The sequence below is a fragment of the Plectropomus leopardus genome, chromosome 9 (assembly GCF_026936395.1).
Source record: "Plectropomus leopardus strain MGB_pleo_1.0 chromosome 9, ASM2693639v1, whole genome shotgun sequence".
Classification (NCBI taxonomy): Eukaryota; Metazoa; Chordata; class Actinopteri; order Perciformes; family Serranidae; genus Plectropomus; species Plectropomus leopardus.
In genome coordinates this window covers 17364990-17391040 of record NC_142184.1, presented here as the reverse complement: position 1 = coordinate 17391040, position 26051 = coordinate 17364990, and the positions used below count along the sequence as shown (strand labels likewise).

The window sequence follows — 26051 nt, the reverse complement described above, 5'->3', positions numbered from 1 at the left end:
TCTGATTACTAAGTTATTGAGCATTTGATGTAGTTGTAATCTGTGAAAATGAAATTGCCTAAGTTTCGCTCACAGCAGGATTTTCCACGCATAAGCGTATGTGTAGTGGCCCACCACAATTAAAACATCTGCAGCCATGTATTGATTTTATATTTTTGGAGCTGGACCATCATAGGAGACCTATTGGAGTATGTGCTGTTCAGTTATTGATTGCACCTCACTGTCGAAGCACAGTGCATATTCTGGGCAGAGACAGAGCAGCAGTGTGCCAGGTGTAGTGAAAGTGAAACTTAACCATTCATTGTGCTGGGTTTACAGCAGCTGCTCCTCTAATGCATCGATCTGGTCAACTCTGACCAGATCAACAGATCAATTATCCATCCCATAACTCAAACTCCTCATGCTGCTGACAAGGGGAAAAAATACTCATGACAAGTTCCATCCGTGCTGCATTCACAGACTCGTAAAAACGTCCACACTTAACATTGACTAACTAACTAACACTAACAATGACATAAATTCTGTGGGAATAAAATGTCATCTAAGAATTTTCTACAAATTGGATATATATCAATTTTGAAACAAACTCCAATTTGTCATTTTTCTCACCTGCAAATCCTCTTGGTTAGTCCTGTACTGGTCCTTCAGAACCGAGGTCCTCACGCCGTCCTCTCGCCTCACCCCCTTGTCTCTTTTGACATCCGGGCTCCAGAAGTTGACATTGTTCATGCTGGGGCCCCTCCCAACATCCAGTTCCCTCCTCAGGTTATCATTCTCCCTCTGCAGCTCCCTCAGCTGAGACTGGAGATCAAATGATGGAACCTCTCCCCGTCCAGCTGAATCCAGCGCCTGTGGATGTCTTCCAGACTGGCGCCGCAGACTGGAAGTCCTTGCAGGATGCAAGGTTTGGTCTCCATAGGGGTCTGATGGGTGATGTGCCCCAGAGGAGGTGATGTTTGGGGTGCTGCCCATAGCTGTTGTTCGGTTAGAGTAGGATGAGCGGTTGGTGCTTCTGCCCAGCGTCATGGTGCCTTTCGGGTACCCACCAGAGGGCTCCAAGGAATCTCGCTCACAGGGGTACATAGTACCTGAAGTGGCATAGGCAGCACTCAATGACTGGATGTTCTCCATAGACAAGGTTTTGCCCCCTGGAGCTGTCGCTGAACCACGATTTGCTCCCTTCTCTGCTGCTGTGCCAGGCTTAGTCTTTGAACCTGGCCTCGACACCGACCCTTGACCTCCGGACAATTTCAACGCTGGTGCAGGCACACCACCTGACACAGAGCCTGGTTCAAGCCCCGAGCGGGATCCTGGTGCTGAGCTTACAGCCTGTTTGCCTTTTCCCTGTTTGGTGGATCTGGAAAAGCGTGAATGAGATGTGCTGCCATCAGTGTGTCCACTACTCTTTGCACCAGCAGACAGCTTGTTCTGCGCGGGCTTGGCTCTAATGTTTAAAGGCATTTTTTTATATGGCAAAAGTGGACTTCTGAGAAGAAACTGCTAAGACTGGAGATATTTTCATGTCCCTTAATGGAACCAGAGAAAATAACAAGGTTTAAAATAAAGGCCACCTCTCGGCCTCTCAGTTTTCACCTGTCCATCCCTGATTGTTTAGGGCTTGAGGCTGAGTCTTATTTAGTCCTGTTAGAAGAAAATGGCAGTGACTGTTGGCTAGAGGGCTCCCAGACAGGCAGGCCAGAGGTCTTGTGGTTTCAGCTACAGTACAGGACATCATGGATTCTAGACAGTTAAAAAAAAAGACAAACATTTAGAGAAAGGTAAATCATATTGGTAAATCATATTGAAAATACATCAACCCAAGCATCACCACGCTGATCATTGACTGGTTATTTATGTACAAAACCGTTGTCAGGACCAAGTGATACTAAAATCACTTCTTTGTTTAGATACCTTGAGTAATATAAACATGTTTTTCTCCAAAACCTGTTTGTTCTTTACCAACACATTTGAAACTTCTCAAATGTCAAATGTCGTCTAAACACATACACAAGACATTTGCCTTGGTAATACAAAAAAAGCAGTTATAAGGCAGAATTATGTTTTAAATGAGGGACTCTCTCGCTGCCTGGGATGAACTGGGCTTGACCTCACATGAAAACTGGTGGGATGTTGCTCTCAACAAGATTCGTACAAGTTCAACTTGTGCTCTTCTCACACTCATTCAGTTCAAGGTATCGTTCTGGATTAATTTTTCGGAGGCACAAAAAATTTTGTTTTGTTTCTCTCTCTTTCCTTTTTTTCTTTCCTTTTTGTCTCCCTCATATTTTGTACACAAAAAAACACTGCAGATTATGGCTTGCTTTTTTTTTCAACCTATTGAGATGCACAGTGTAGAGGTTTTCTGTTTTTATTTAAGTATGTGTATGCATGTGCATATGTATCACTGAGTATATGTCTGTGCTTTTTTACTGTGGCTCACTGCTGTACTGTAATGACATCTTTTGTAATGTGCCACATTTTTCAATAAAAATATTAAACAAAACAAAAAAAAGAGGGACTCTCTGTTTGATAATAAAAGTAAGTAACCATGTTTACAAATCTAACAAATAATGCAGATCTTCTGTACACTTCTCACCCCACATGGTTTACAGTAGGAAATAAAATAATTAAGACCCTACAGACTTAGAATTTCAAATACTATAATTTGTTGCACTGAATAATCCAGAGAACCAGTTCATACTGGATTTGGACATTAATGTTCATTTATTGTATAGCGTAATCATAATATATAAGTAATGTATAAATATAAACAGAATCTGACAGGACATAGTGCTGTAACTGCTATGTATATATATCTGCACAGATTCATATAGCAAAAGTGACAGATCTGCACAGGTAAAGTTTGGTGTTTTTGGTCCGATATCAATCCAGCTAACGTTATAGAAAAATGGAGACCAGGCATAAGAGTGATGTCTGGAGGTATTTCTACAAAATAAACAAAATGAATGTGCAGTGCAAGATATATTACTGGAAAAATTTAAATATAAGCCTATTCCCAATTAAACATCCAGTCCCTTTTACTAGCCTGGTGTGATTTCAAATTTTGACTAATTAAGGCCTGTCTCACTTAGTGGCCTCGCCACCACGCAGTTCCACTTTTATAGAAGTTTTTTTTGATGTTTAAAACTGGGTTGTTAGCTACTCACTGGAGCTTGGTTGCTTAGATCGCACATATAAATGATTAAACTTTTGTCAATATAATGCTACACATATGACAACTCTGTCATTCAGTTCATTTTACTGAAACCATGAGAACCAAAGATGAAGTAATACTGGCATAGTCAACAAGAGAGATGTAGTAAAAAAAAAATAGAAGAGGTTTAAAAAACAGTGTGATTGTATTTCCCATCTTTGTTTCCCACCCTGTTGAGTTCAAGGATTTCAGTAATTAACAGCCTGGGCTATCAATTCATATTTTACGGATTGTTAAATTTGCATACGAAAAATAATCTCTACAGTCTGTGCATTGCAGAATGGTAGACTTACCCTAACCCCTAATCTCAATACACTTGGGTGTTCACTAGAATCCAAATCTCACATCAGATTTAATTTTGTACAAGTACTCCAGCATTCAATAATAGTTTAATGTGAGTATTTGAAAATGGAAATTGTTTGAAATTCCAATCCCTAGTCTAAAGTAAATGCTATGATTACGCGCAGTGGTTTCCATCCCTGCTCCTGGGCACCCACGGTCATTTTTTCTCCATCTTTCCCTGCTCACGTGTGGCCAATCAAGAGTTGAGAGGCACCAGTTCTTGATTAACTGAAAACCTCTGCCTCAGCTACTCAGGCGTGGGCAGAGGTCAGGGCTACAGGAAATACTCAAAACTGTGGGTCCACAGGAGCAGGGCTGGGGGCCAGTCAACTAGTCAAAAATGTATCTTACTACGACCACAGTATAATAAAACAATCTTGTTTCTGTCTCTTTAATCATATATAGGATAACTTGCCCAACTGCAGTAGATGGTGAAAAAAAAACAAACAAGAAGAGGGACCAGCTTGACCATTTCAGCACCATGGACAGCACTCAATCTGTCCTCATAAAGCACATGGATTTGAATGGCTGCTCAGGTTTGAAGGAAACAGGGACAAAATAGTGTGATTGGCCTCGGCCATGGCAGACTGTATAGGGAATTGGAAGACCAGTCTTTATTATCTGCCATCCCTCTAGGGCATTTGCTAAACTCACTGTCAGACTTTATTGGGGCTGAAGACATATTTTAGGACTCAACTAAAAAACTAAAAATGGACTAATGTCTATAGCAGTGGTTCCAAACTGTTTGAGCCACGGGGTCCATATTTCTCCGTAGTCACTAGTTCATGGTCCATACATGATATATATTACCCCCCCTTTTTTTTTTTCCATAAAATGTAAACAACACCTTCACTTAGAAGACAAAGAAAACAGAACAGATTGCAAGGATAAACAGAAAGAGCACTTCAAAATAAAAGCTCTGAGCCACAAATTCAGAGTTCAAAATTCTTCAAAATATAGTGTTTTAGTTGGGGGTTTTTTAACAAATTTGACATGGTCAATTCGGAACGAAGGCGACCCACTTTTGGACTGCAACCCACTGAAAAGTTGGGACCAGTATAGAACCACTGGTCTACAGCATGGTAGGGCTGTGCCAACATTAGAATAAAATATTATGTTTATGTCACACACACTATTGGTTCATTTATTGTATTAGAGGCAAAAAGCCACACATTAATACAACAAAGTAAGCATATATATTTCCCCAGGAAATCAAAGTAAGCAAAAGCAAGTGCATGATGGATGGAACAGATATTGGGGACTGTCTGCAAAGCAGAGGCAAATCCAAATCATAATCCCTCCTCTAATCCAAGAGGATTGGGTGCTTTGAGTCACTGCACAGGATGCAACTGAGAGATTGGTTAAGTCTGCTTGTCAGTCATAACATAGCTGTCAATCCCTTATCCATCATTGTTTGAGACAATGAATTTAGCCTTCTGTGCCAGCAATGGAACTATCAAGTCCGTGAATAATTTTGGTACATCAATTGTGCATTAATATTAAAAAATCTATGATGGTAATTTAAATAAAATCACAAAAATAACTGTATGCAAACCTTCTAAAACAATGAAACTGCAAACATGTTAGCTTGCTACTACTGAAGCTTTGTCCACAGATGCAGATATAATTTTGCATTGAGATGGAGGTCAGTGTAACTGGTCAATTTCAAAGGGCACGCGCCAAGTTCACGCAGCTGTACACCTCATTGTCAAACCATACTGACATACTGAACTGGCAAAGACACAAAGGACTGATGAAAATACAAAATTACAATGCCAAAAGTAGGAAACGTCTCACTTCTCTTCAAGCATCTGCACTTACTTCTGAGTTGACAGCCAGCTGTTGCCGCGAAGAGAAAACTCGAGTCACCACCCAAACTGCAGCAGCGTAACTGGTTGTTACATTTGCCTTCATACAGCTAAAAAAGCGGTCAACCTGACGTACAACTATAGAGTAAACTGCACTATATTTCACGGGGGGCACGAGTGAAGCGGTCGTTGTGCTTATGACTACGCAGCCTGGACACAGACGCCCGAATAACTCTACTACGACCACGGCATGAAGGATTAGTTTCTTGCTCATATGCACACGGCTACATGATTTCCAGCTAGTACCTTACATAATAATTAATCTGCCGCACAAACTGAAAGCACAGTTTCATGTTTTTGAATAATGTTTCCAAATGAAGCCACAAACTCCAGGTGTGCACGCGACGTGTGCTCCAGCTTACCGGACAGGCACCTCTCCATCACCGTCAAGCCCCAACCGTACCCTGTCCGACCTCGGCGCAGGCTCCATGATCTCATCGGCTCAGCTCTCTCATGACCTGTCCTGCCATCGGGTCCGCGTGGGCGCGCTCTCCCAAGCTGGCGCGTGCGCGACCTACGCGGCGTGGTGGGGCAGCACGAACAGAAATGACGAGAGGGTTTATGTTTTTTTCATACACCTACACCAGCGTCAGGTGGGCATGGTACTTGCAAGGTCTAGCTTGCACGAACTCAAATTTGAAAGAAGAAAAAGATATTTGCCAAGTAAATTAAACCGAATTAAAATAATAATAATAATAATAATAGCATTCCATTTTTCATACAGACCATCCTGACAGCCATCAGTCATTAAATGGCATAAAAGCGAGTATGTTTATGTAGAGTCAAGATAACTCAACTAAAACTATACCACATGATTAAGTTACACTGGGCCTTGTGACATGTCACAGTAGAAACAACAGAGGTGTAAACAGGCCTAATGAGATTGATTATGGCCGAATTCCATTTAGTTGCTTCTATTTCAGAATCTGTGCATCTTGCTCTCTGTCACTCAATAGAGCGCTTGAATACAAGAGCCATCCTTAGTGTTAGCACCAGTGCTTTCCCTCCTATGGCAGCTCAAAATGCCTGCTGTGAAAAAGACCTGCCAAGCCCTATATTTACACCTTGACAAGTTGACAAAGGACCACCAAGACTAGGGATGTCAACTGCTTGAGTCTGGGTAAAGTGAATTCAGAGAATGGTTTCAAAACACAATCTAAATGTTGGAAACTGATTGTTGAAAACATGTTACAAAGACCCTTTACTATAGTACTGAATTGTGGAGTTAGATGGCAGAGAATACTGTGCATTTTTTTGAACTTTTCCAATGGATTTAGATTACTGCAGAAAATAAACTGTGGCAAAGACGTTTATGATACTTTCACATTTTGTTCAGCAAGATAATCTTCACAAGTGAATACAATTTTAAAATTATTATGTCTATGTAATCGCCAGAAGTAATAAGCCAACATTAGGCCATAAACGAGCTAGACTAAATTCGCATGAATTAACATCAGCACCACAACAAGGTTGTAAAGCTGTGTTCAGTGTGATGGCATTCTGTGGTCTGCTTTAGCCGCTTGTTAGCAGCCACCTGTTTTAAGACACGTAAAGGCTTCAAAATTCAGGAGTGGGGTGTTTTCTGACATATATGTCGCAGAACAAAATGTCGAAGTCTCTTAAGCTTGTGTTAACCACTGACCTTATATCAGGCATCTAACCAACAACCTTTTTGAAAAAAAAAAACAAAACAAAAAAAAAAACAGGTATTTTGAGATGAGGGAACCAGGACTGCTAAAATGCTAACTTATTTCCAGGTATTCAGACTCATTCCATTATACTCAACTTGAGGCCCATGCCTGGTGGCCCGCTGACCATTTTCTAATAAACAGTAAAAACAAATTAACAATGGAATTTTTCTTTTGTACTTTGAATGTAAATAATGTGCCAAAGAGCAAAAATGCATTTAAAAAAACCTGCTTGTTAATTAAGATTAAAGTACCATAGGAGAAACCCGCAAACCCCCTGACAGAGGTCCAGATCTGACCTGTGCCAGCTGCTGTGGCTGGATATGCTTCTTGGCAAAAATGAGTGACAACAGATAACATCCAAAGCTGGAAACAAGCAATTCATACTGACATTATTCATTATCAGTCATTAACAGACTCCTGATACCCTGTCATTCTGAAAAAGTGGCCCCAAGGAACAAAAAGTTGAGCACAGGTTGCTCGGGGACTGAAGATGTTCAGTTCACTCAAAATAACTCTTTTGAAGATATGTCTGAACATCTATTTTTGGTCAGAGGTTTCACTCTCAAAAAGGACATGCTGTTTGTGAAATGGAATTCCCAAGCCACAAGACCAAATAATAGAATAAGGATCCCAGGTTAAAACAGGTGTGCAGTGCTTCAGACACTGCTCAGGCATCACATCTAGTTGTACGAAACTGTTTTGTTACTTTAAGTATTTTTGCATGCACATCTATTGCTTCCCTTTGAATCTCCTATTCTGGTCAGCAGACTGCAGAGTTACGGTAACCTTTCTTGCATTTCAAACTAATGCGGCTACACAAGAGGTTTTCAACTATGTTTTTTTTGGGGGGGGTTTTAGAAAATGCAGGTGACTCGCCTTACTTTGAATGGATGTAAGCAGATGCAATTAGTTTCAGTTTCAATTTCATTTCCTCCCAACAATCTAACCAAAGAGAAGTGAAATTTTCATCCTGGGTGTGGGGGTGTTTTTATACAACTTTGTTATTCCTTTGTAATACTTGTGAAAGTTAATTTACATAAGCCAAAAAAGTCTATGTGCATAGAGTCTCGATTAACTTTGCACCCAAAAAGTAGCAACATGATCCTTCTCTCTTAGATAAAAAACCCCAAATCAGAATCTTGAAAAAAGTGAAATATTTACTTTACATAAAAGAATGGTTACATTTCAATCTAAAAATTTTAGTTACATTTTAAGGTAAGCCATAAGGTAATTGCAATAAGATCCTTAACAACAAGGACTTTTTCACAAAAGTGCTTTCTGAAGGGAAGTCATATAAAACTTTCACTCATGTTGTGGTCATAGAATTTGAGGTTATCTGATGACAATGCCATTCTCATTTGGTTCCAGAAAAGAGGTTGAGCCCTTGGGTTCCTCGGCCAAGACAACACAGACTTTTTGCACAACCTCTTCCTCAGCTCTAGGTACTTCAGTTTCGGAAACATCTCATCCAAAAGAACCAATATAGCTGCATCCACCTTTATGGGTAAAGACAGAGATAATTTTGTGTTATGAAATCACAACAACTCAGAGGCAATATGATTCACACCCACAAAATGCACATGAAAATAAACATGTTTACTAACCTTCTCGTCCAAAAGTCGCTGCTGAACCATGAAGAAAGCCTGGCGGATCACACCGTTCACTGTTTCTCCACCAGTGGCACCACTAGACAGCACAAACACTGTCTTCACACTGCTGTGCACAGCATTATGTAGATTTTCAATACATGAAAGCCCAGGAACCCAGTCTCTCTCCTCCAAACATAGGCAAAACCTCCGGTGACCTGAGTTTTCCAGATTGACAGTTAACTCATTGTAGACCCAGTCCCTCACAGCCTGGTTTCTGGTGTCAAACACCACAAAAGCATCATAGTGATAAGGTGAATCACTACCCACCAGCTGGGAGTAGCCCTTATGTCCTGCCCAAAGTACCTGTAGGCAATACCACAGATCCCAGCCGTAGAGATGCTTCAGAAGGGGCAGAACAGTGAACATCACAGCTAAAAATGAACAGACGAGGAAGGCCAAGCTACCATATATGTCCTGGCATGAACGCTGGTCCATGGACAGTATACTCACGCCCTGTTGGGACTCTGGGTAATCACAGTATACACGTGTAGTGAGATAAGGAATCCGCACCGAAGTCTTACGCAAAAAGTCTGCAAACCAAGATGTATCACAGTCACATTTGAAGGGGTTTGCATGCAGGGTGAGTATCTGAAGGGCACTACCATTTTTGAAGGGAGCAGGAAGAAACTGATGGTTCAACTCTTTGATCTGGTTGTGGCTGAGATAGAGGTACTGTAAGGATTTTGCCTTACTGAAGAAATCCTCAGGAATAAAACTAAAGCGATTATGACTGAGGTCCAAGAGAGAAAAATCTGCTCCAAATTCTATGACGTGATTAGGCAAGTAATATAGGTAGTTTTGACTGAGGTTCAGGTAACATAAATTGCTGAGCACCGAGATGTTTAGCCATGGGAAGTAATTCAGCAGATTGTCGCTGATGCTAAGGGTCTCAATGCTTCTTGGGAGGTTGCACAGCACTTCTGGTGTGATTGACTTCAGATTGTTGTTAGAGATATCAAGGTGGGTAAGGTTTGTTAGGCTTTGGAAGAAGTGAGTGTACTTATTGTTATCAGACTCCCACATAATGTTGAGATGATTTCCAGAGAAGTAGAGGTACTTCAGAGAGCTGCTGACCAACCTTTGGTCTATTCGCATCCCAATGCCATTGTTTGCCAAACTCAGAACTTCCAAGTTTTTCAGATTTTGAATGAACTCAAAACGATGACCCATGCCCTTCATGTTGAAGTAAAAGTCATTGTTACTGACGTCCAGTACTTTCAGAGTAGAATTTAGCTCACTGAAAGCATCTCTATAGTAAAAATCAAGTCTATTGTATGACAAATTAAGAAAAACTAATTGTTTCATGCTATTGAACAGACCACATTTAAATGCCTGGTTCATGTAATTAAAGGAAAGGTCTAAACAAACAGCATTTTCCATGCCTAAAAACACCTCTTTGTTAAGAGACATAATGTCATTTTGAGACAAGTCGTATGTCAGTTTATCATGGCAGAAATCATTTTTAAAGTCCCATAGTGATTTAAATTTTGACAAATGATCCTCCACCATTTCTAGTAGGTTTGATTGGTTGGATTCCCAGATGTCACTTCCAGGTGTAGCTTTTCGATCTATTAGCATAAGCGATGGGTCAGGAAAATAATGTGTGTACAAGTTCTGGTTTTGACAGCTTTCCTGTACCACAATCTTAGTTGACACATTCAAGCCCCAGGGAAGAAAATTTAGCATGTTTTGGGAGAGGTCAATATCTATGAGAAACTTTAATGGTTTCACAGATGTCATATTTACAGTATTGATAAAATTCATTCTTAATTCTAATGTCCTTAGATTTTGAAGTTTGGACAAAACATCAAGGCTGTCACTTGAAAGCCTGTGGAAAAAGTTACCACTTAGAAGTAGAGATCGGAGATTAGTCATATTGCCAATATGTTGGGAGAGGTTAAACTCCTGAAATGTCCTCAGTGGTTCATAGTTATAGATAAGGCTAATCCAAGTGAGGCCCTCCAGCTCTGCAAAGAAGGTGCCATTTTGTATTGCATATGCCAGAAGGTTGTCAGAGAGGTCCAAACCCTTTAAATTCTTCAAAGGTCGGAAAAGACCCTCAGGAAATGTTTTCAAAGAGTTTCCTCTCAAGCTTAGGAAGCTGAGGGAGCTGTTCTCAGCATAGAATGAGTTTGGATACAGGTGTAGAGAGAGATTTTGTGGGCAAGGAAAGCAGGGCCTGGCTGCATGGTCACAACGCTGGCAATTCCACTCCACATTCAAATACTTCAGGAGAGTCAAGTTGGCAAATGCTCCTTCTAAGACCTCTGTGATTGTATTCTCTCTTAAATCCAAACTTTCCAGTGAGGGTGGTAGCCCTTTAGGGATAGCTGTGAAATTATTATACCCTAAGGTAAGGTTTTTGAGTTCAGAGAGCCCTCTGAAAACGCTCTCGTTGATGTAAAAGGACTGCCCACATGGGTTTGCATAAAAGCAGTTCTTGGTGAGGTAGAGGTCTTTGAGATGTGGAGTGTTTAAAGGCTGGTTAATTTCAAAGATGCAATTATTCTGTAGGTCAAGAAGCGTCAGATTTTCAGGTAACTGGGGAATAGAGGTGAGACTGTTTCCTGATAGATACAAAGAATTCAGCTTTGATAGACTCTTGAATGCCTCATCATGGATCTCCATTTTGCATAAGCGGTCCTCCAAATCTCTCAGGCGACCCGGTTGACAGTTCCCCATTATTTTCAGAGTGCCAAGGTTTGGGACACCGGAGAAAGCATGCTGCCCCACTTGCTGGATCTTAGTCTGACTTAAATCAAGTGATATTACAGTTTTATAGTTGATGGAGGGGACATGCTTGAGTGGTCTGTTGGAGCAGTCCACTATGGTGGTATTCTCATCAGTGTCACACGGGAATAAGATGGTATTTATGGTCATCACTAATGGAAGAAGCTGGCACAGGATGAGGGTATGTTTCAACGTGGCCTGAAAACAAAAATCACCAAACACTTGTCATTCAAACTATACTACATGTGGCTCACCACACACACACACATTATTGGTTTATCAAGCTCTTAGTATTTTTCAATTCTTCTCATGATGGAAGGGCTATCATAGTTTGTAGACATGCACCAAATAAACCTATGCAGAATTGTTTTATCGTAAACAGAGAGTATAGAAGATAATGGTTACAAGCAGTTAAAAGTTAAAGTTTTGTAATTGAAAAATGAAAGAGCTGTATTTGTCTCATCTAAATCTAATTTCTTTTCTAAATAACCCATATGATGCGAGAAGTAGATGCCCCCCGATATCTTCACATTATCTAATCTGTCCCTCATTCAAAAAGTTTGGACACCCTTGGTATAATGTAACAACAGAGCATGGACATCATTTTCTTCAGGGAAATGTAATGCATTTCTGATAGGTGAATAAAATGTTATCCTACTTACCATGATGGGTATCGAATGTATCCTAAAATTCACTCAGGAACCAGACGAAGCAATCTTTAGTCCAGGTGGAGAGATGGAAGATTAAAAACAGTGTCTGAAAGTCACTGAAGTCACGAGAAACTCGATGCATGCATGCAGAAGTGAAAGCATGTGGTCATGACATGCCAGCACGATGCAAATCATGTGAGCCAAGTCAAAATCATGAAGGGCGGCAATAAGATATCACCTTAAATATATTATTTTAAAAACAAAGATTTCACAAACAGCACTGTCCTAATAACTATTTAAGAGAATCTGAAAAGTCAAAATTACTCAACATTTCCTTTTTCTGGCTGTAGAGACAAAGTAAGGACAGCAGGAGGAGAGGGTTTTTTCCATAGGTCAAGAATTGGATGACGTCATAAATTTACAACAATGCTAAAGAAATGGAATAAGGAAGTAATAAACCACTTCCTTACCTGCTTTCAAAGATAACCTGAACAAACGCTAACATATTCAAATATTCATTGCACACTGGTAATATATTTCACAATCACTTTATTAAGTGCACTGTATTATGAAAACTGAAATTATAAAGATTTTTTTTTTTTTTAAACCAAACTGTAACGGCTATCACAGAAAAGACTGATTATGAAATAATTTTCCTGTATATAACCTCAAACACAACTAACACTCCAAAAAAGCCCTTTATTTTCTGTGTTTATCTAGATATGACCAAAGAAAACCTGTATCGATAAAATGTGTTTCTGATTAATCAAAACTGCTTTCATTCAACCGCTGTGTTAAAATGTCACCCCCCCAACCCCCCCTTTAACTTTTTGGAAGTAGTTATGGCAATAGCGGCAGATGGATTACAAGTAAAGGAGTTATACAGAGTGTGCTCTGGTTGGAGAGCTGTTTCAATGCTTTGGCTTTGGATTGGACCTCACACTGTCCTGAAAACAGGAGCAGAACATCCCTTACACACAGTGGTGTCCTGCAACAGCATTGGCACACCACCATGCATTTAAATGATATTTACCATCACTGATACAAGTGTTGAACTATCCACAGAGCGATGTTCATAAAGCCATCAGACTCAGCGTCCACCTTGGAGAGAGAGTGATTGTTCCCTGGGTACCACAGCAACCTAAACAGCACACATCAGAGCATTAGTGAATGAACAATATAAGCGCTGTGGTGTATACTATATATGTGGCATAACCAAGAAACACATTACTCAGACAAGCTGCTTACCGGACTGGGACCTGCTTTGCTTTCAGAGCCCTGTAATATTCAATTCCTTGCTTGCTGGGCACACGCTTGTCATCTTCCCCTAAAGTAAGCAATACCGGTGTCTGTACCTAAAAGAGAGATCATCCTAAGTTACTAAATTGTGAAATGACACCAACATTAGCCCTTTTTACACAAATATCATGCTATAGGGCTACTACAAAGTCAATTCTTCCTTTTTACAATTACAAAGACCGAAACAACAGCAACATCATTCAGCTCCAGTCTGTGATTTTAGACAGCATGCTAGCATCGGAATCAAAAGAGGCGTGAAGGCCGCAAAATATAACATAACAATGGCAGCCTTGAATGTGACATATAACATACACGTCGGCAGTGCTTCATAAACAATAACAATGGCACGACATGGCAATAACAATCATTTACCGTCTCCATTATATGGCAGCTGATCTTGTCCTCTGCTCGGAGGGTGAGGAGCTCCCAGACCCCACTGTTTTCTCAATTCTGCAGACATTTTTGGCTGCTTTTCATCTTCTTTGAGTTAGCTGCTTAATTACTTCTTAAATTCTCCCGGTGGTGAGTCGCAGGCATAACATCAAACGTCATATGTCAAAATGTCATACCCGAGCCACCCATGATCCCATCCTGCCAGCTGTCCTGTTTATACAGAGCTTGTTCCGGTACTGTTACACCCTCTGCTGCCTCCGTAAGGGCGACACAACTCCACTCATGTCTCACTCATGTCCACTCATTCTGCAATTGTACCTTATACCCAGCACTGCGAGGTGGAATAACCCCCCCAGTGCACTTTAAGAGTGGCTAAAGTCACATGCATACATTCAAGGGACATAGACAGAAATGGTCATACCTGTGGGATGTGTTTAATTGGGGACTTTTGTAGCATCTGTTCCCAAACAGCAGGGTCAGGCAGACAGTCTGTACTGTAGTTGTAGCCAGCCTCAAACATGCACCTGCAAAAACCACAGTCAAACATCAACACGAAGAAAAAAAAAAACCTCAATGGCTTTGAGGTCTTCTGTTCCTGCAGTGTTTGTGTGCATTATTGAACGCTTCCTTTCCTGACAGTAAGGCAAACACATGCCCTTTATCCCACTCACAGCTGTCAGAGTAGAATGTCAGGGGTGAAATGATACAAAACAACAAGGATTGGTTGTGCACAACTGACACAAATGAAAAAATGAGTAAACAAGTGTGAGCAAGAGTGTGGGAATATGCATGCCAAGATGTACCAGTCTGGGATGTCTGTGCTGCCAATCATAGAGGCTAAATTAGTGACAGGGTTGCGAGCTGCACAGGCCTTGTAGAACCCTGGGTACTGGCCAATCAGGTGACAGGCCAGGAAACCCCCATGAGAGCCCCCGACGACTGCAACCTTCTGTGTGTCGAACTCATCGCCTTCAAGAACACTTTCAACAGCAAACTGGTAAGAAGAAAAACATGGCAAAACTGTAAGATAACATTTTGTGGTGGAGAAGTAAGGAAATAAAAAGTTGAAAGAGTGAAAAGAACAAAGGAAAAAAATGAATAAGAATACTGCTTTTACAAGCTATGACTAAAACTGACGCGGTGGCAACTAACCTCAGCTAAATAAAGAAAGCAATTAAATCAACAGTATAAACAAAGATTTCATAAAGCCACACCAGAGGTCATTTTTACCAGCAGGGGAAACATATCTTTGTAGATTAATACATTTCTTTACTTGAAAAACTTAATAATCATTATTTAAACAGCATTTGTTTCTCTTTCAGTGTTTTAATCTTACTTGAACATCTTTGACATCCTGGGTGCCAGCATTGCCAGGTAATGAGAGGATATTGTCCTGGCCGTATCCAAGAGAGCCACGATAGTTCACTAAGAAAAGGAAAAATAAAAAAAACAAAAAACATGTTAACATCTATATATCAATGTTAGACATTATGATACATTCTTACACACTATCCTAAAAATTGTCAAAGTGACTTTGAGACCAAAAGGTAAAAAATATGAAAAAAGAAATAAATACATAAATTAATAAATGCATACAAGTACCATTAATTGATTTTTTTTAAATAGAAAGAAAAGGGAGCCAGTCATGCTTACCACCTTGAACATGGTTCAACAGACTTGATATACTGAGTACATACAACTTCCCTAATTAAACAAAACTAAAGCACCTATACACTGTAAACTGTTGGCAATGAAAAATGTGCATTTCTTTATTCAATTATATTCCGCAGTTAAATGGCATAGATGTAATCGGACACATTATAGACCATAAAGACACAAATATGGCCTCAAAGTACATGACAACTTGGCTAAAGGTTTCAAGCAGGCTTAGTCTAAGTCATCAACAGTCCATCAGCTAGAATAATTTTGTACTGAAAGCAATTTCTCTTGGGGAAAATGTACCATTATTGGTCATTATTGGTTATACCTGTGATGCACATGAGAGCACTAAATGTTCGCAAGATAGGGAAAATCATAAAGTCTTGAAGTGGCTAGCGCAATGTATAGTATATACTTTTGTCTTCTGAGACAGCATGTGAACCTTGGTCATCTCCTTTTATTTACACACACATACAGCATATCCTATCAACTGACGATTAACCTTGAAGCAGGTGTCCCACAGTACAGCACTTCACATTAACATATGAGCATACCCAGTAATACAGCAAAGCCCATCCTGCACAGCACAGACGAGGACAGAGCCCAGTCAGCTACAAAGACAGAGTGAGGACCCCCTACGAGAAAGAAACAAGTTATGTAATTATGCATGTAGAATCAAAACATGTGACACATCTCAGGACTTGTTTTTAAAGACCAATCTTGATTTTAGTGTATGTTTAAACAGTTTGCCACTAAGGGCGCTGTTGTCATAGCAACCACCGGCATTGCCAATCTAGTCTGAAGCAGTAGCTCTTGACTGAACAGAAACTAATCCAAACACATATGCATAGATTCATTCATTCATTCATTGTCAGTTACCACTTGTCCTCGCAAGGGCCGCGGGGGGGAGCCTATCCAAGCTGTCACTGGGTGAGAGGCGGGGTACACCCTGGACAGGTCTAGACAGACAATCAGTCATGCTCACATTCACACCTATGGGCAATTTAGAGTCACCAATTAACCTGACCCGCATGTCTTTGGACTGTGGAAGAGAGAACCCACAGGGAGAACATGCAAACTCTGCACTGAAGGGCCCTCTTGCTGTGAGGCGACAGTGCTTACCACAACACCTGCACAGATTCAATCAAGTGCTATTAATCCATGCTGAAAATATTTTAAAATTCTGCTGGGATTAATAGCACGCTGAATGTAAGAGTAAAGTGTATTAATATGGTGTATTTCGAATAATACTTGTGCTTTTTGGGATACTACATTAAGTTTATACTGTACAACAATAAATAATTACATAACACCAACTGTTAGCTTTGTTAATACTGGAAAATAAATAACAGCAACAGAATAATAATGATAATGAGAGTAACCAACCATGAGGAGTGACAATAAGAGGCAGCTTCACTCCGTCTTTAACCTCCTTTGGTTTGATCAGCAAAGCTTCAAAATCAAGGCCGGCTGGAATAAAGAAAATTTAGTTAGCCCTGTTGAGATGAGCATATGTTGTTCTTCATGCACCCCACAGGCAGCAAAATCTTTTCAATCTTCAATAAACTTGGGGACACAATTGGGGCTGTGCAAATAGCAAAAATCAAATATTACAATATTTTTTACAAAATATCTTAAAATCAAAACTGATAATATTGTACGGTTGACTGTTGCTGCCTTCTTAAATATTTACACAATGGGAGTTTGGTTATCAGTAATGTGGATATAATGACTATGCAGGTAAAGGTAAATAATAGAACAGCTAAAACAGTCTGGGAGATTCAGAAAATTACACTCTACTGTAATGTCGCCTTTGAAACCAGATTTTTTATTTACTTGTTTATTTGACAAGAAAAAATGCATAAAACATGGCTTCATATGTAAAATACAAAATAGATGCAATGCATAGAGGTTTGTAGCCAAGGCTAATTTGCGATCCTTGTTCCTGGTTAGGCTTTTAGAATTAAAACAGGAAGTGTAGGATTACTAAGCTTGGAGTAAGACAATAAAATAATACAATACAACATACACAATAAAATTGTATTGTATGTTAAGTCATGTAATCCAATTTGATGACTCTGCAGTAAATTTCATCTTTGAGACCTCATAATTGTCACTTGTTGACTCTGTTAGAATGGTGTCACTTTAACTCTGGTTGCAGAGTATGTAGAGGTGTTTTATATTCTGCACCCTTTATGTATGTAAAACAATATGCAGATCGGACAAAACTAAATGCATTTTATCATGATGTAAACAGGAAAAGACTGACTTTTAAGTCCCTCTGCCAAAGTCATTGTCTAAATGCTACTAAAACAAAAAATTGCCATTCTTACGGTATTGACTATTGTCTTGCTCCGGGGGAGGGGTGAAAGTCAAGATCTGCCAATCGATATCTGGCGCTATCTGTGATTCTTCCAAAGTAACCCAGACCACTTTTTCCTGAGAATCCCTGGCTGGGAGAAAACCCACCCTCTGGACAGAGAAATTATATTGCAATTGGTGACACAGACATAAGATCACTTCATGCTACATCATATTTAGTATATACTATATATCAAAATGTAACTACTTAAATAAAGAGCACTTATCCTACCAGACTTGGAGGGTAGTTTGGAGAGGAGCAACTGACCACCATCATATCTCTCTCTATGTTCAGCAGACACCAGCTACCAACATCAGACTCTACAAACAAAAAACAGAACATCATTAGTAACAGGTTGAAATAAACATGTCCAAGCAGTCCCAGAACACTGATTCTGTATGCAAATCACCTATTAGAGCCTGTCAACACCAAACATCGGTAAACAAGACTGTCTAGACCTGAACTGAGTAATGCCTAGACTAATAAATATGTCTTCTCACTCACTTGAAGTCAGAGAGGTGACGCTTCCTGTGCTCGTATCCACCATCAACAAATCCTGCAAGAGCGACAATATTTCTTATTTTTTGTAACTAAAGAATAAATACAATATTCTCTTTCTAAAATTCTTTTCATCAGAAAAATACCTTGCGGCTGCGCTGAGGACAAGCAAAAATAATACGCTGACTATCAGCTGACCAGCACTGAGGGGACAGCTGAGAGGTGTAGATACCTGTAAAGCCATCTGTAAAGCCACACCAACACACACACAAGCATAAATAAGTTTGATATATGATGAAAAAAATTGCAATCATGTGATCGACAAGTATTCCTTACCCTCTCGAGGTCTCTTCACCACATCCACCACCACGGAGGTCTTCTTAGTATACCAGTCATACTAGAAATTTTAAAAAGGGAAGCACAGAGAAAAGCCTATGAAAACAAATGAATCTCATTGATAAATACATTTCTACTTGAACAAATCTGTGTGAAAGAAATAAACAAGATGGTGAATTGTGGAAAGAATAATCAATTCCAACTTATTCGTTTCAACGAGTGATGTGCACTTCATAAAAAAGGCCAAGTAAATGGCTCCAGTGTGGAAAAGAGGCTCAATTCTGTCTTACCATACAGAGCCTGCCGCTCTGCATGTGTGGTCCAAAGACAGAAAATTCCAGGTAGACAATCCGACACTGGTCTGGGCTCAGCCTGGGGGAGCACACTGCACTGTCGCCTGATGTCAGCTGCTCTAAGAGGCACAACAAACAACATAGCACATAAACATGGGTCTACACTAGGGAAGCATTGATTCATCAGCCAAACATCAATACTGGCCAATATCTGCTTTGCTGACGCCTATCTGCAAATAAGATGACATTTACCAATGGCAGTGGCAAATATTTTACATTATGTCACATCAACTTGTGCAGGCTAAAAAGCAGAGCTTGATGACCAATGTTGTCCTGTCATCATGGGGACAAACGTGGAGATGAAACAATAGCTTCCCTGAGACGTCTTCAGGACGAAAGGGCGCAGTAAACTCACTACTGGCACGTCAGGGGACGCACCCCTGATCTCTGATGATGCTATATGTAAAAAAAAATGTTTGGAGTGTTGTTTCATTAATGTGAACGGGTGTTGTGTTCAGTCAATGGTAGTATAATGAGGAGCTGAATGACTTTAAAACAGTTTGATTATTTTTTTCATGACTTTGTTCTTTGTTTCCCTAACACAAGACTGGGGATAAATAACAACAAAACAATATGAACAATAACAGTTAACATCTATTTCAATATGTGCCATTGGTCAACTTGTAATTATAGCATTGGACCAAAATTTCAAAATCGGTGTCTTCACCAATAGGGCAACATGAAAACCACTGACAGATAAGGTGAATAACATTGATAATCTGTTACACAGCGATGTTTTGTTCTTCTTGGGTCCTGGCATTCACATTGACGCTAAATGACAAGCACCACCCACCCAAACAAACTTGCAGGCAAAGAACGCCCCCGTATGGCAATCGCAGCCCCAGGTGGCAGTGGCCCTCCATCAGGACAATGGACGACCACGCCACAAAACATCTGTCCTAAAGAATGTGACAAAGATCTCAAGATGTCGGCATGTCCTCCAAAATCCCCAGATTCCAGTCCGATGGAGCATCAATGGGACATGCCAGTTCCCCAAGTCCCAACCCACAAGACTCAACGGATCTGTCAGTGACATTCTTGTTCCACACACCACATGACACCCCCAGTGGTCCTGTGTCCATGTCTCGACAGGACAGAACCAGGTGCTATTAAAGGAGGCCCGACTGCGGATCGGACTTGGCTCTGGGGTGCTGCCATGTCTCGTGGATGCTTGATCAGATGAGATCTGGGGAATTTGGAGACCAGGGCCCTATTTCAGAGAGCGGGATTAGTGAAAATTTTGAGTATGTTGCGCCTGAAATGAGGGAAACTTTGAGTTTTCTGTTTCACAAAGCCAGCTCAGCGTCACCCTGAGTCAGTTACTATGGCAACAGTCTCTTAACCTGAGACTGATCACCTGCCGACTGAGAAGCAAAGTGGACAATTTGAGAGGAATTAAATATAAAATATTTTGGTATTAAATTGAGGCACAAATTAATTTAAGGCTGTTGCATCGGGAGAGGAGGATTAGACCCGTTTGGATGTCCGATTGTTTCTGCAGGAGGATCTATGTATCATTTCACAGTCTGTCATTTATCTGAGCAATCCTCGCCCACATATATCAAATATTACACATTACATTATCATGAATCAACACTATTATAAGACAATATAGCAAATTACATTACAATGTATGAACATTGTTAAAAAAAAGTTTATTTATCTATAAATTAGACTCAACACAGTTGACATTTTTCCACTAAAAGTAAATTCATAAAATGTCTATAGTCACTAGTGAAATGATGTTCAGAATCCCGGAGATTTGTTTTTTCACTAGGCCTTTTTGAAGACATGTATTAAACGTTCACATTGAGGCCATAATTTAACTGGCTTTGCAAAAGTGACATTGGCATCTTCTGAAATGTGCAAATAAAAGCCTTTAATCATGATGGAAAACTTCAAGGACAATTTTCAATTCAGAGCTTTAAAATAACACGTTTTCCACCAGTTTTAAACTCCACACTCCCAGTTACAGGCGCAGTTTCTGATCCTCTACACCATCGTCTCTTTACAGTAACAGAGATGCCTTTGTCATAGTTCATACTCACTCCTGTGTATGCGTATGTGAATGAGACTACAGTGAGAAGAATTATTTTTTTAATTTGACAGGGACAGCATCCCCCTCCACGATGTCTTAAAGTTTCTTGTTGGCAGCTGACAGCATGTAGAGCTCTTTTCATCACATATTAAGAAACATTGCATGTGGTGGAATTTTGCCTTTGTGAAAAGACCTGGTGAAAAGAGGTCTTTATTCATTCTGAATAAAGGTAGCCTGTACTGAATATTCATACATAATAGCAGCCAGTTTTCAACTAGAAAGTCGTGTCTTGGTTCTTACTGGGAAACGAGACACACATGTCACCAACTTGCCATCATTTTGTTAAAGTGATTGAATGAGTGGACGTTATAAACTTCACAGTGTCTAAAGCTTGTGCATTCACGCGCCCTGCAATCTTTTCCCATGCTATTTTACATTGTTAAACTGCAGCTGCCATATTAGTTAGTTTTTTGGGTTTTTTTAAAGATATTTTCATGCTCTACATATGTAATCATTAAAATCTCTAATTCAGATGGGGTAAAATAAGTGGCTCTGCTTTTAACTCTGCCTCCTGCCAGTGTGGATTATGTTGTCTGCGCTCCACTGATGACAGCTTTCTGTGCTCACCGTGAACACACCTCTCTCAAACTGAACAGACTCAGAGTTGAATGATCTTATCCTGATCATCTGTTTTGAAACTGGAAACTCAAGAGTTTCTCTGCTCAGGCTCAATCAACTCAGAGTATGGGATCAGGCTCAGAGGTTGTTGAGCCTGCTTTCTGAAACAGGGCCCAGGTTGACGTCTTCAGCTCTTTGTCAAGTTCTTTGATGGTGTAGTTATATAAGTAATAGAAGACAAGCATTTACTTACCACATTTTCCACCAGTGAGGTCCACATAGAACAAAGATGACCTGATGGAGAAAAGGGAAATGTGAATAACTTGCAGAAGTAATACTATAAGCCTCAATAGGGAAATTTGTCATAGGCCAGTAATCACCTCCTGTTAGGGCAATACTTGAGGCCAAGTCTGAAAGGCTCATGCCACCAGCCTACAAACACCACACCTGTGTCACCTGGAGCCCAAAATGCCTGCAGAGACAAAGACAAAGTAACAGAAAGACAAAGACAGAGCAACAACAGGAGTAAGAAGATATGGGCGTGCTAAAAGTACACAAAAAAACATTGCACTAACTGCTGTACCAACCTGTCCAGGTGAGATATTTTCAGGCACTCCTTCCAGCACAGAGACATTGTCACCCTCAATGTCCAAAACACAAAGCACTGGGCAGCTCTTACTGACCAGCGCTTCTCCCCAGTCCTCATGGAAGACAAACTGCTCCCCCTGCAGGAATAAAAAAGCAAAAAGACTACAATTTAAGAGAGTGGAATGTAATCTAATAATGTTGAAATAATCTTGAAAATATTTTGTGTTTCAAATTATTAATTGCATTCACTTTCACAGCCTCCTTTTTCTCCCCTCGGATGGTCTCGTCCTCGTCCCCAAGAGAAGACAATTCTGATGGCTCCGTCTACAAACATATTATGACACACAGAATGATGAGTTTTTGCCCACTAGCCTTACCTTTTAATTACGCTTATTCAATCTATGGAATTGTCAATGCTGACTCACACAGGACAGAAAACCTGCTTTGCCACTCTTATGGCCACACCCAAATCACATGTTGTCAAGTTGTTTTGTTTTTGAAAGAGAATGGAAAATACCTGGGGTGCATTCCTCATGAAACCATTTGCAAAATGCCCCTGATAGCAACGTTTTTATGATTGAGCGATAAGCTCCCTATAAATGGTATAAAACAACATCTGAGGTATTTCTGATCTGGTTTGGTGAGTCTGTTTGGAGTGTAAAGTGTTTGAAGTCGGCTGAAGTCTTTAGCTCACCAATTAGATCATTTTGCATCATCCAGCATATATTAAAAGAGATAGTCTGGATTTTTTAAAGTGGGGTTGCATTTAGTATTTAGAAACAAAGTTTAGAGAAGCAGGCAGGAGTACTCATAAAGAAGCAAAGCAATATACTTCCTTGGATGGGACAGCAATCTAATGTATTTTAGCCACCAAAACAAGGTCAGTATCAGTTTAGGTGTAAATTACATTGATTACATTGTCACCACTTTACCTTACTGTCAGCATTTCCAATGGTGAACTGCAGCCGTTATATTGCGATCTTAAAAGCCAGACTCAGCTGAGAAAAATAATAATTTCACACAGTTGAACACAGGAGTTGCTGGTCTATCTCAATCAGTTAGTTACTCTGTGTTATTGTGTGACTTTGGTGTTTAAAAGGGTTAGTTTAAATTTCACCAAAGTTACACAAGAAACAAAATAACTAATTGAGACTGCAGTAAACCATCAGATCCTTTGTTCAGCAAGCCAAAATTATTGTTTTTGTCAATATATTTTTTAATTTTTGTTTTAATACTCTATTGATGCATGTACAATGCAAAGAGACTTTCACAATCAACAATGTAATGGTACACAACACCAAAGGATGTAAAAATAGCTATAATCCCATTCACTTACACTGATTTTTATTGTTTTAGTTGGCATTTTTTAGGTGGCTAAAATACACTTTGTTGCTGCCCCATATCCACAGCAGTACATTGCTCAGCTTCTGTGGCAGCTCTGCCTGCTTTTACAAACTGTAGGTCATACACTATCCTGAAATATCCCATTGAAGCTTTCTTATCGAACGACAAGGCAATTACTGCACCATGTAGCTACTTTTTTTTCGGGGTGGGGGTTCTTGCGTGAATCAAAGGCCTTAGGACAGATGGTATTCTATGCCGTTCAGATTGTTAAATCCCTTAATGCAAATTTATGATATTGGGCTATATACATAAAACTGCCTTGACTTACATTTTTTTTATGCTCTGTGCAGTGTTGAATACAATCCCAGCAATATGACATCTAGCAAAGAATTAGCATGTTTAAAATTTCTAGCCTACAGGGAGCAGTGCAGCCCTATGTGATTAGTTACTGATTTATTCCCAAATATAGCTTTGCTGACAGACCTGGAAATAGGATTCTGTCTTTGGCCTCTTCCTTTCTGCCACATACAAGAGGTGGGTCTCAGAGTGGGACCAAACCAAGCAGCCAAACTGGTCTAGGGATGCAAAACACAGTATGATTAAGACCTGGACTGGCACATGTAAAAGAAAAGTTTTAAAGGAATTGGTTGACAAAAACATGTAGTTTTAAAGGGATACTTTGCTGTTTTTTTAAACCGGTCTGTGTTATCACAGTGTGGGGAGTGCCCGGAACTCCCTGCCCGTGCCGACAGCAAAAGTCCACTGGATGATGTGAAAAAACAAACAAACTGCTGACTATATGACTTGACACCCTTCATCTACACACACTCCCACACTGTTGTGACACAGATCTGGTTAAAAATTGGCAAAGTATCCCTTTGAGCACAGATGACTCACCATCTTCATAGACTTTGCCATGCTTCTTTAAGGCTGTTAGACTGATGCTCTTCATCTTGATGTTTTTACTCCAGATCTTAGGGGTCACAAAGGGGTCAGGAGAGGAGAGAAGTCAAAGTTCAAAATGCAGTGTCACATGAGGTATTAACACAGGCTACAGGTGGAAAATGTGGCAAAGCAGGGACACAGAAAGGCACCATAAAAGGGGTATTAAATAAGTAAAGTAGGGTGGATAAGAAAGTTCTGGGTCAGAGCCACAAAGACAGTGACAAACCTCCAGAAACTGTTTGTCCTCTCCTTTGATGGTGCACTCTCTGATGACAGCCTTCATTTCACCTGAGGGGGAATCCTTACATAGTACCCTAAGAGGACAAACATTAAAAAGACACAATTCAGTTGGTAATTTAGGTGGTCTATAAGAACATCTTCAACACCACTCCAGATAAGATTAAAAAGTGTATACATACTCTCCTTTGATCTCAGTGCAGTTTCCTGAGGCTCCAGAGTATACCACCGACTTGTCATCGTGGAACACAATGTACTGTCTGCAAAACTTGACACTCTCGTTCCTGTCCAGATCACGCTGGCTCCATTCTACATTGGTACACAAAATGCCATCAATATCAATAAACATAGAGGTCTGATAATCTTGGTATGACAGAGGCTGAGCCCACCTGTATAGATGTTGCTGTATTTGCCTCCATACTGAGAAGTGATAACAGGTCCCACATCGGCTCTGCTTAACGAAGGGAAGAGGCTCAGTTCTCTGTAGAGCCTGGCAATTTCCTCAGGATTGGTCATCACCTGACAACACGCAGCAGAATAACTCACGCTACGTCTCAGTGATACAAACTGTCCCGCAGCGAACAACAATGCTCTATTCATATCCTAGCTAGGAAGATAGCCAGTCATACATAAGTTTGTTGTTCGTAGTCAGTTTGAATACATTAACCAAATTCGCTGTGCAAACCAATAAAGCGATTGCTACGTGATGAATAAAGCAACCAAGTGCACGGGCTAGTTTGTTTTTAGCAATGTTTGGCGGATTTAACATGACCAGGAACTTCCTGTAGCAGCTGAAGGCAAAACAACCGAACCAAAGGCAGTCTGCTAGCTTGACTTGAAAACTGGCTAACGTTAATTGAGCAATTACCAAAATCAATGACAGCGTAATTAACGCCAGCTACACATTAGCACCTACTTGTTATTTATTTTTGCGACGTAATTATCAGTTCAGATGCAAAGAACAAGTAGTTAAATCCAATTCATACCTGCGACTCCATGATAGGGACAGTGTGTGTCGCTGGTCTGCAGTTGAGCACAATGGAGTGTACAGCTCGAGCGCAACGGTGACTGAAAATAAACGATACAACCGCTGCAGCTTCCTGTTGCAACTTAAAAAATAAAATAAAGTAACCGATAGGCACTTCCTGAATGAACCAAAATACCGGGATTCCGGAGTGAGGTATACTTAATATTAATAATTCAATCGCACACAGTAATCTACATCACATGCCAGGTA

The 26051-nt window shown here is 40.2% G+C and overlaps 3 protein-coding genes across 7 annotated transcripts in view; all 3 read right to left on the bottom strand.

Annotated features, from left to right (window-relative positions):
• The window catches only part of LOC121946446 (ERC protein 2), a 191855-nt gene extending 185925 nt beyond the window's left edge, over window positions 1–5930 (bottom strand). For all 4 annotated transcript variants that reach the window (XM_088082112.1, XM_088082109.1, XM_088082111.1 and 1 more), the window contains exons 1-2: window positions 5787–5930; window positions 610–1740 (exon numbers count right to left, since the gene is read on the bottom strand). In XM_088082112.1, the coding sequence (XP_087938238.1) occupies window positions 610–1461 (852 nt within the window). In that variant the 5' untranslated portion in view covers window positions 1462–1740; window positions 5787–5930. The remainder of the gene's footprint in view (window positions 1–609; window positions 1741–5786) is intronic.
• A 2328-nt stretch (window positions 5931–8258) lies between these two features.
• tlr9 (toll-like receptor 9) lies at window positions 8259–13261 on the bottom strand. The gene is made up of 4 exons (XM_042491451.2): window positions 13178–13261; window positions 12157–12210; window positions 8720–11692; window positions 8259–8611 (listed from the first exon to the last, which is right to left on the bottom strand). Exons 2-4 carry the CDS (start codon window positions 12157–12159, stop codon window positions 8405–8407), a joined length of 3183 nt encoding a protein of 1060 aa, XP_042347385.2. The 5' UTR covers window positions 12160–12210; window positions 13178–13261; the 3' UTR covers window positions 8259–8404.
• apeh1 (acylaminoacyl-peptide hydrolase 1) lies at window positions 12677–25827 on the bottom strand. Of its 2 annotated transcripts, XM_042491452.2 has the most exons (23): window positions 25801–25827; window positions 25204–25333; window positions 24997–25123; window positions 24804–24891; window positions 24530–24605; window positions 24116–24207; window positions 22538–22612; window positions 22288–22425; window positions 22081–22172; window positions 21954–21994; window positions 18982–19103; window positions 18692–18752; window positions 18502–18599; window positions 18362–18413; window positions 18089–18177; window positions 17829–17967; window positions 16882–16965; window positions 16050–16130; window positions 15173–15261; window positions 14640–14830; window positions 14258–14360; window positions 13393–13499; window positions 12677–13285 (listed from the first exon to the last, which is right to left on the bottom strand). In XM_042491452.2, the coding sequence occupies exons 1-23, from the start codon at window positions 25810–25812 to the stop codon at window positions 13180–13182; spliced, it is 2193 nt and encodes a 730-aa protein (XP_042347386.1). In that variant the 5' UTR covers window positions 25813–25827; the 3' UTR covers window positions 12677–13179. The 2 variants fall into 2 exon arrangements, with proteins under 2 accessions (XP_042347386.1, XP_087938239.1); XM_088082113.1 differs by lacking the exon at window positions 25801–25827 and having other exon boundaries at window positions 25204–25559.
• Between the last annotated feature and the right edge of the window lie 224 nt (window positions 25828–26051).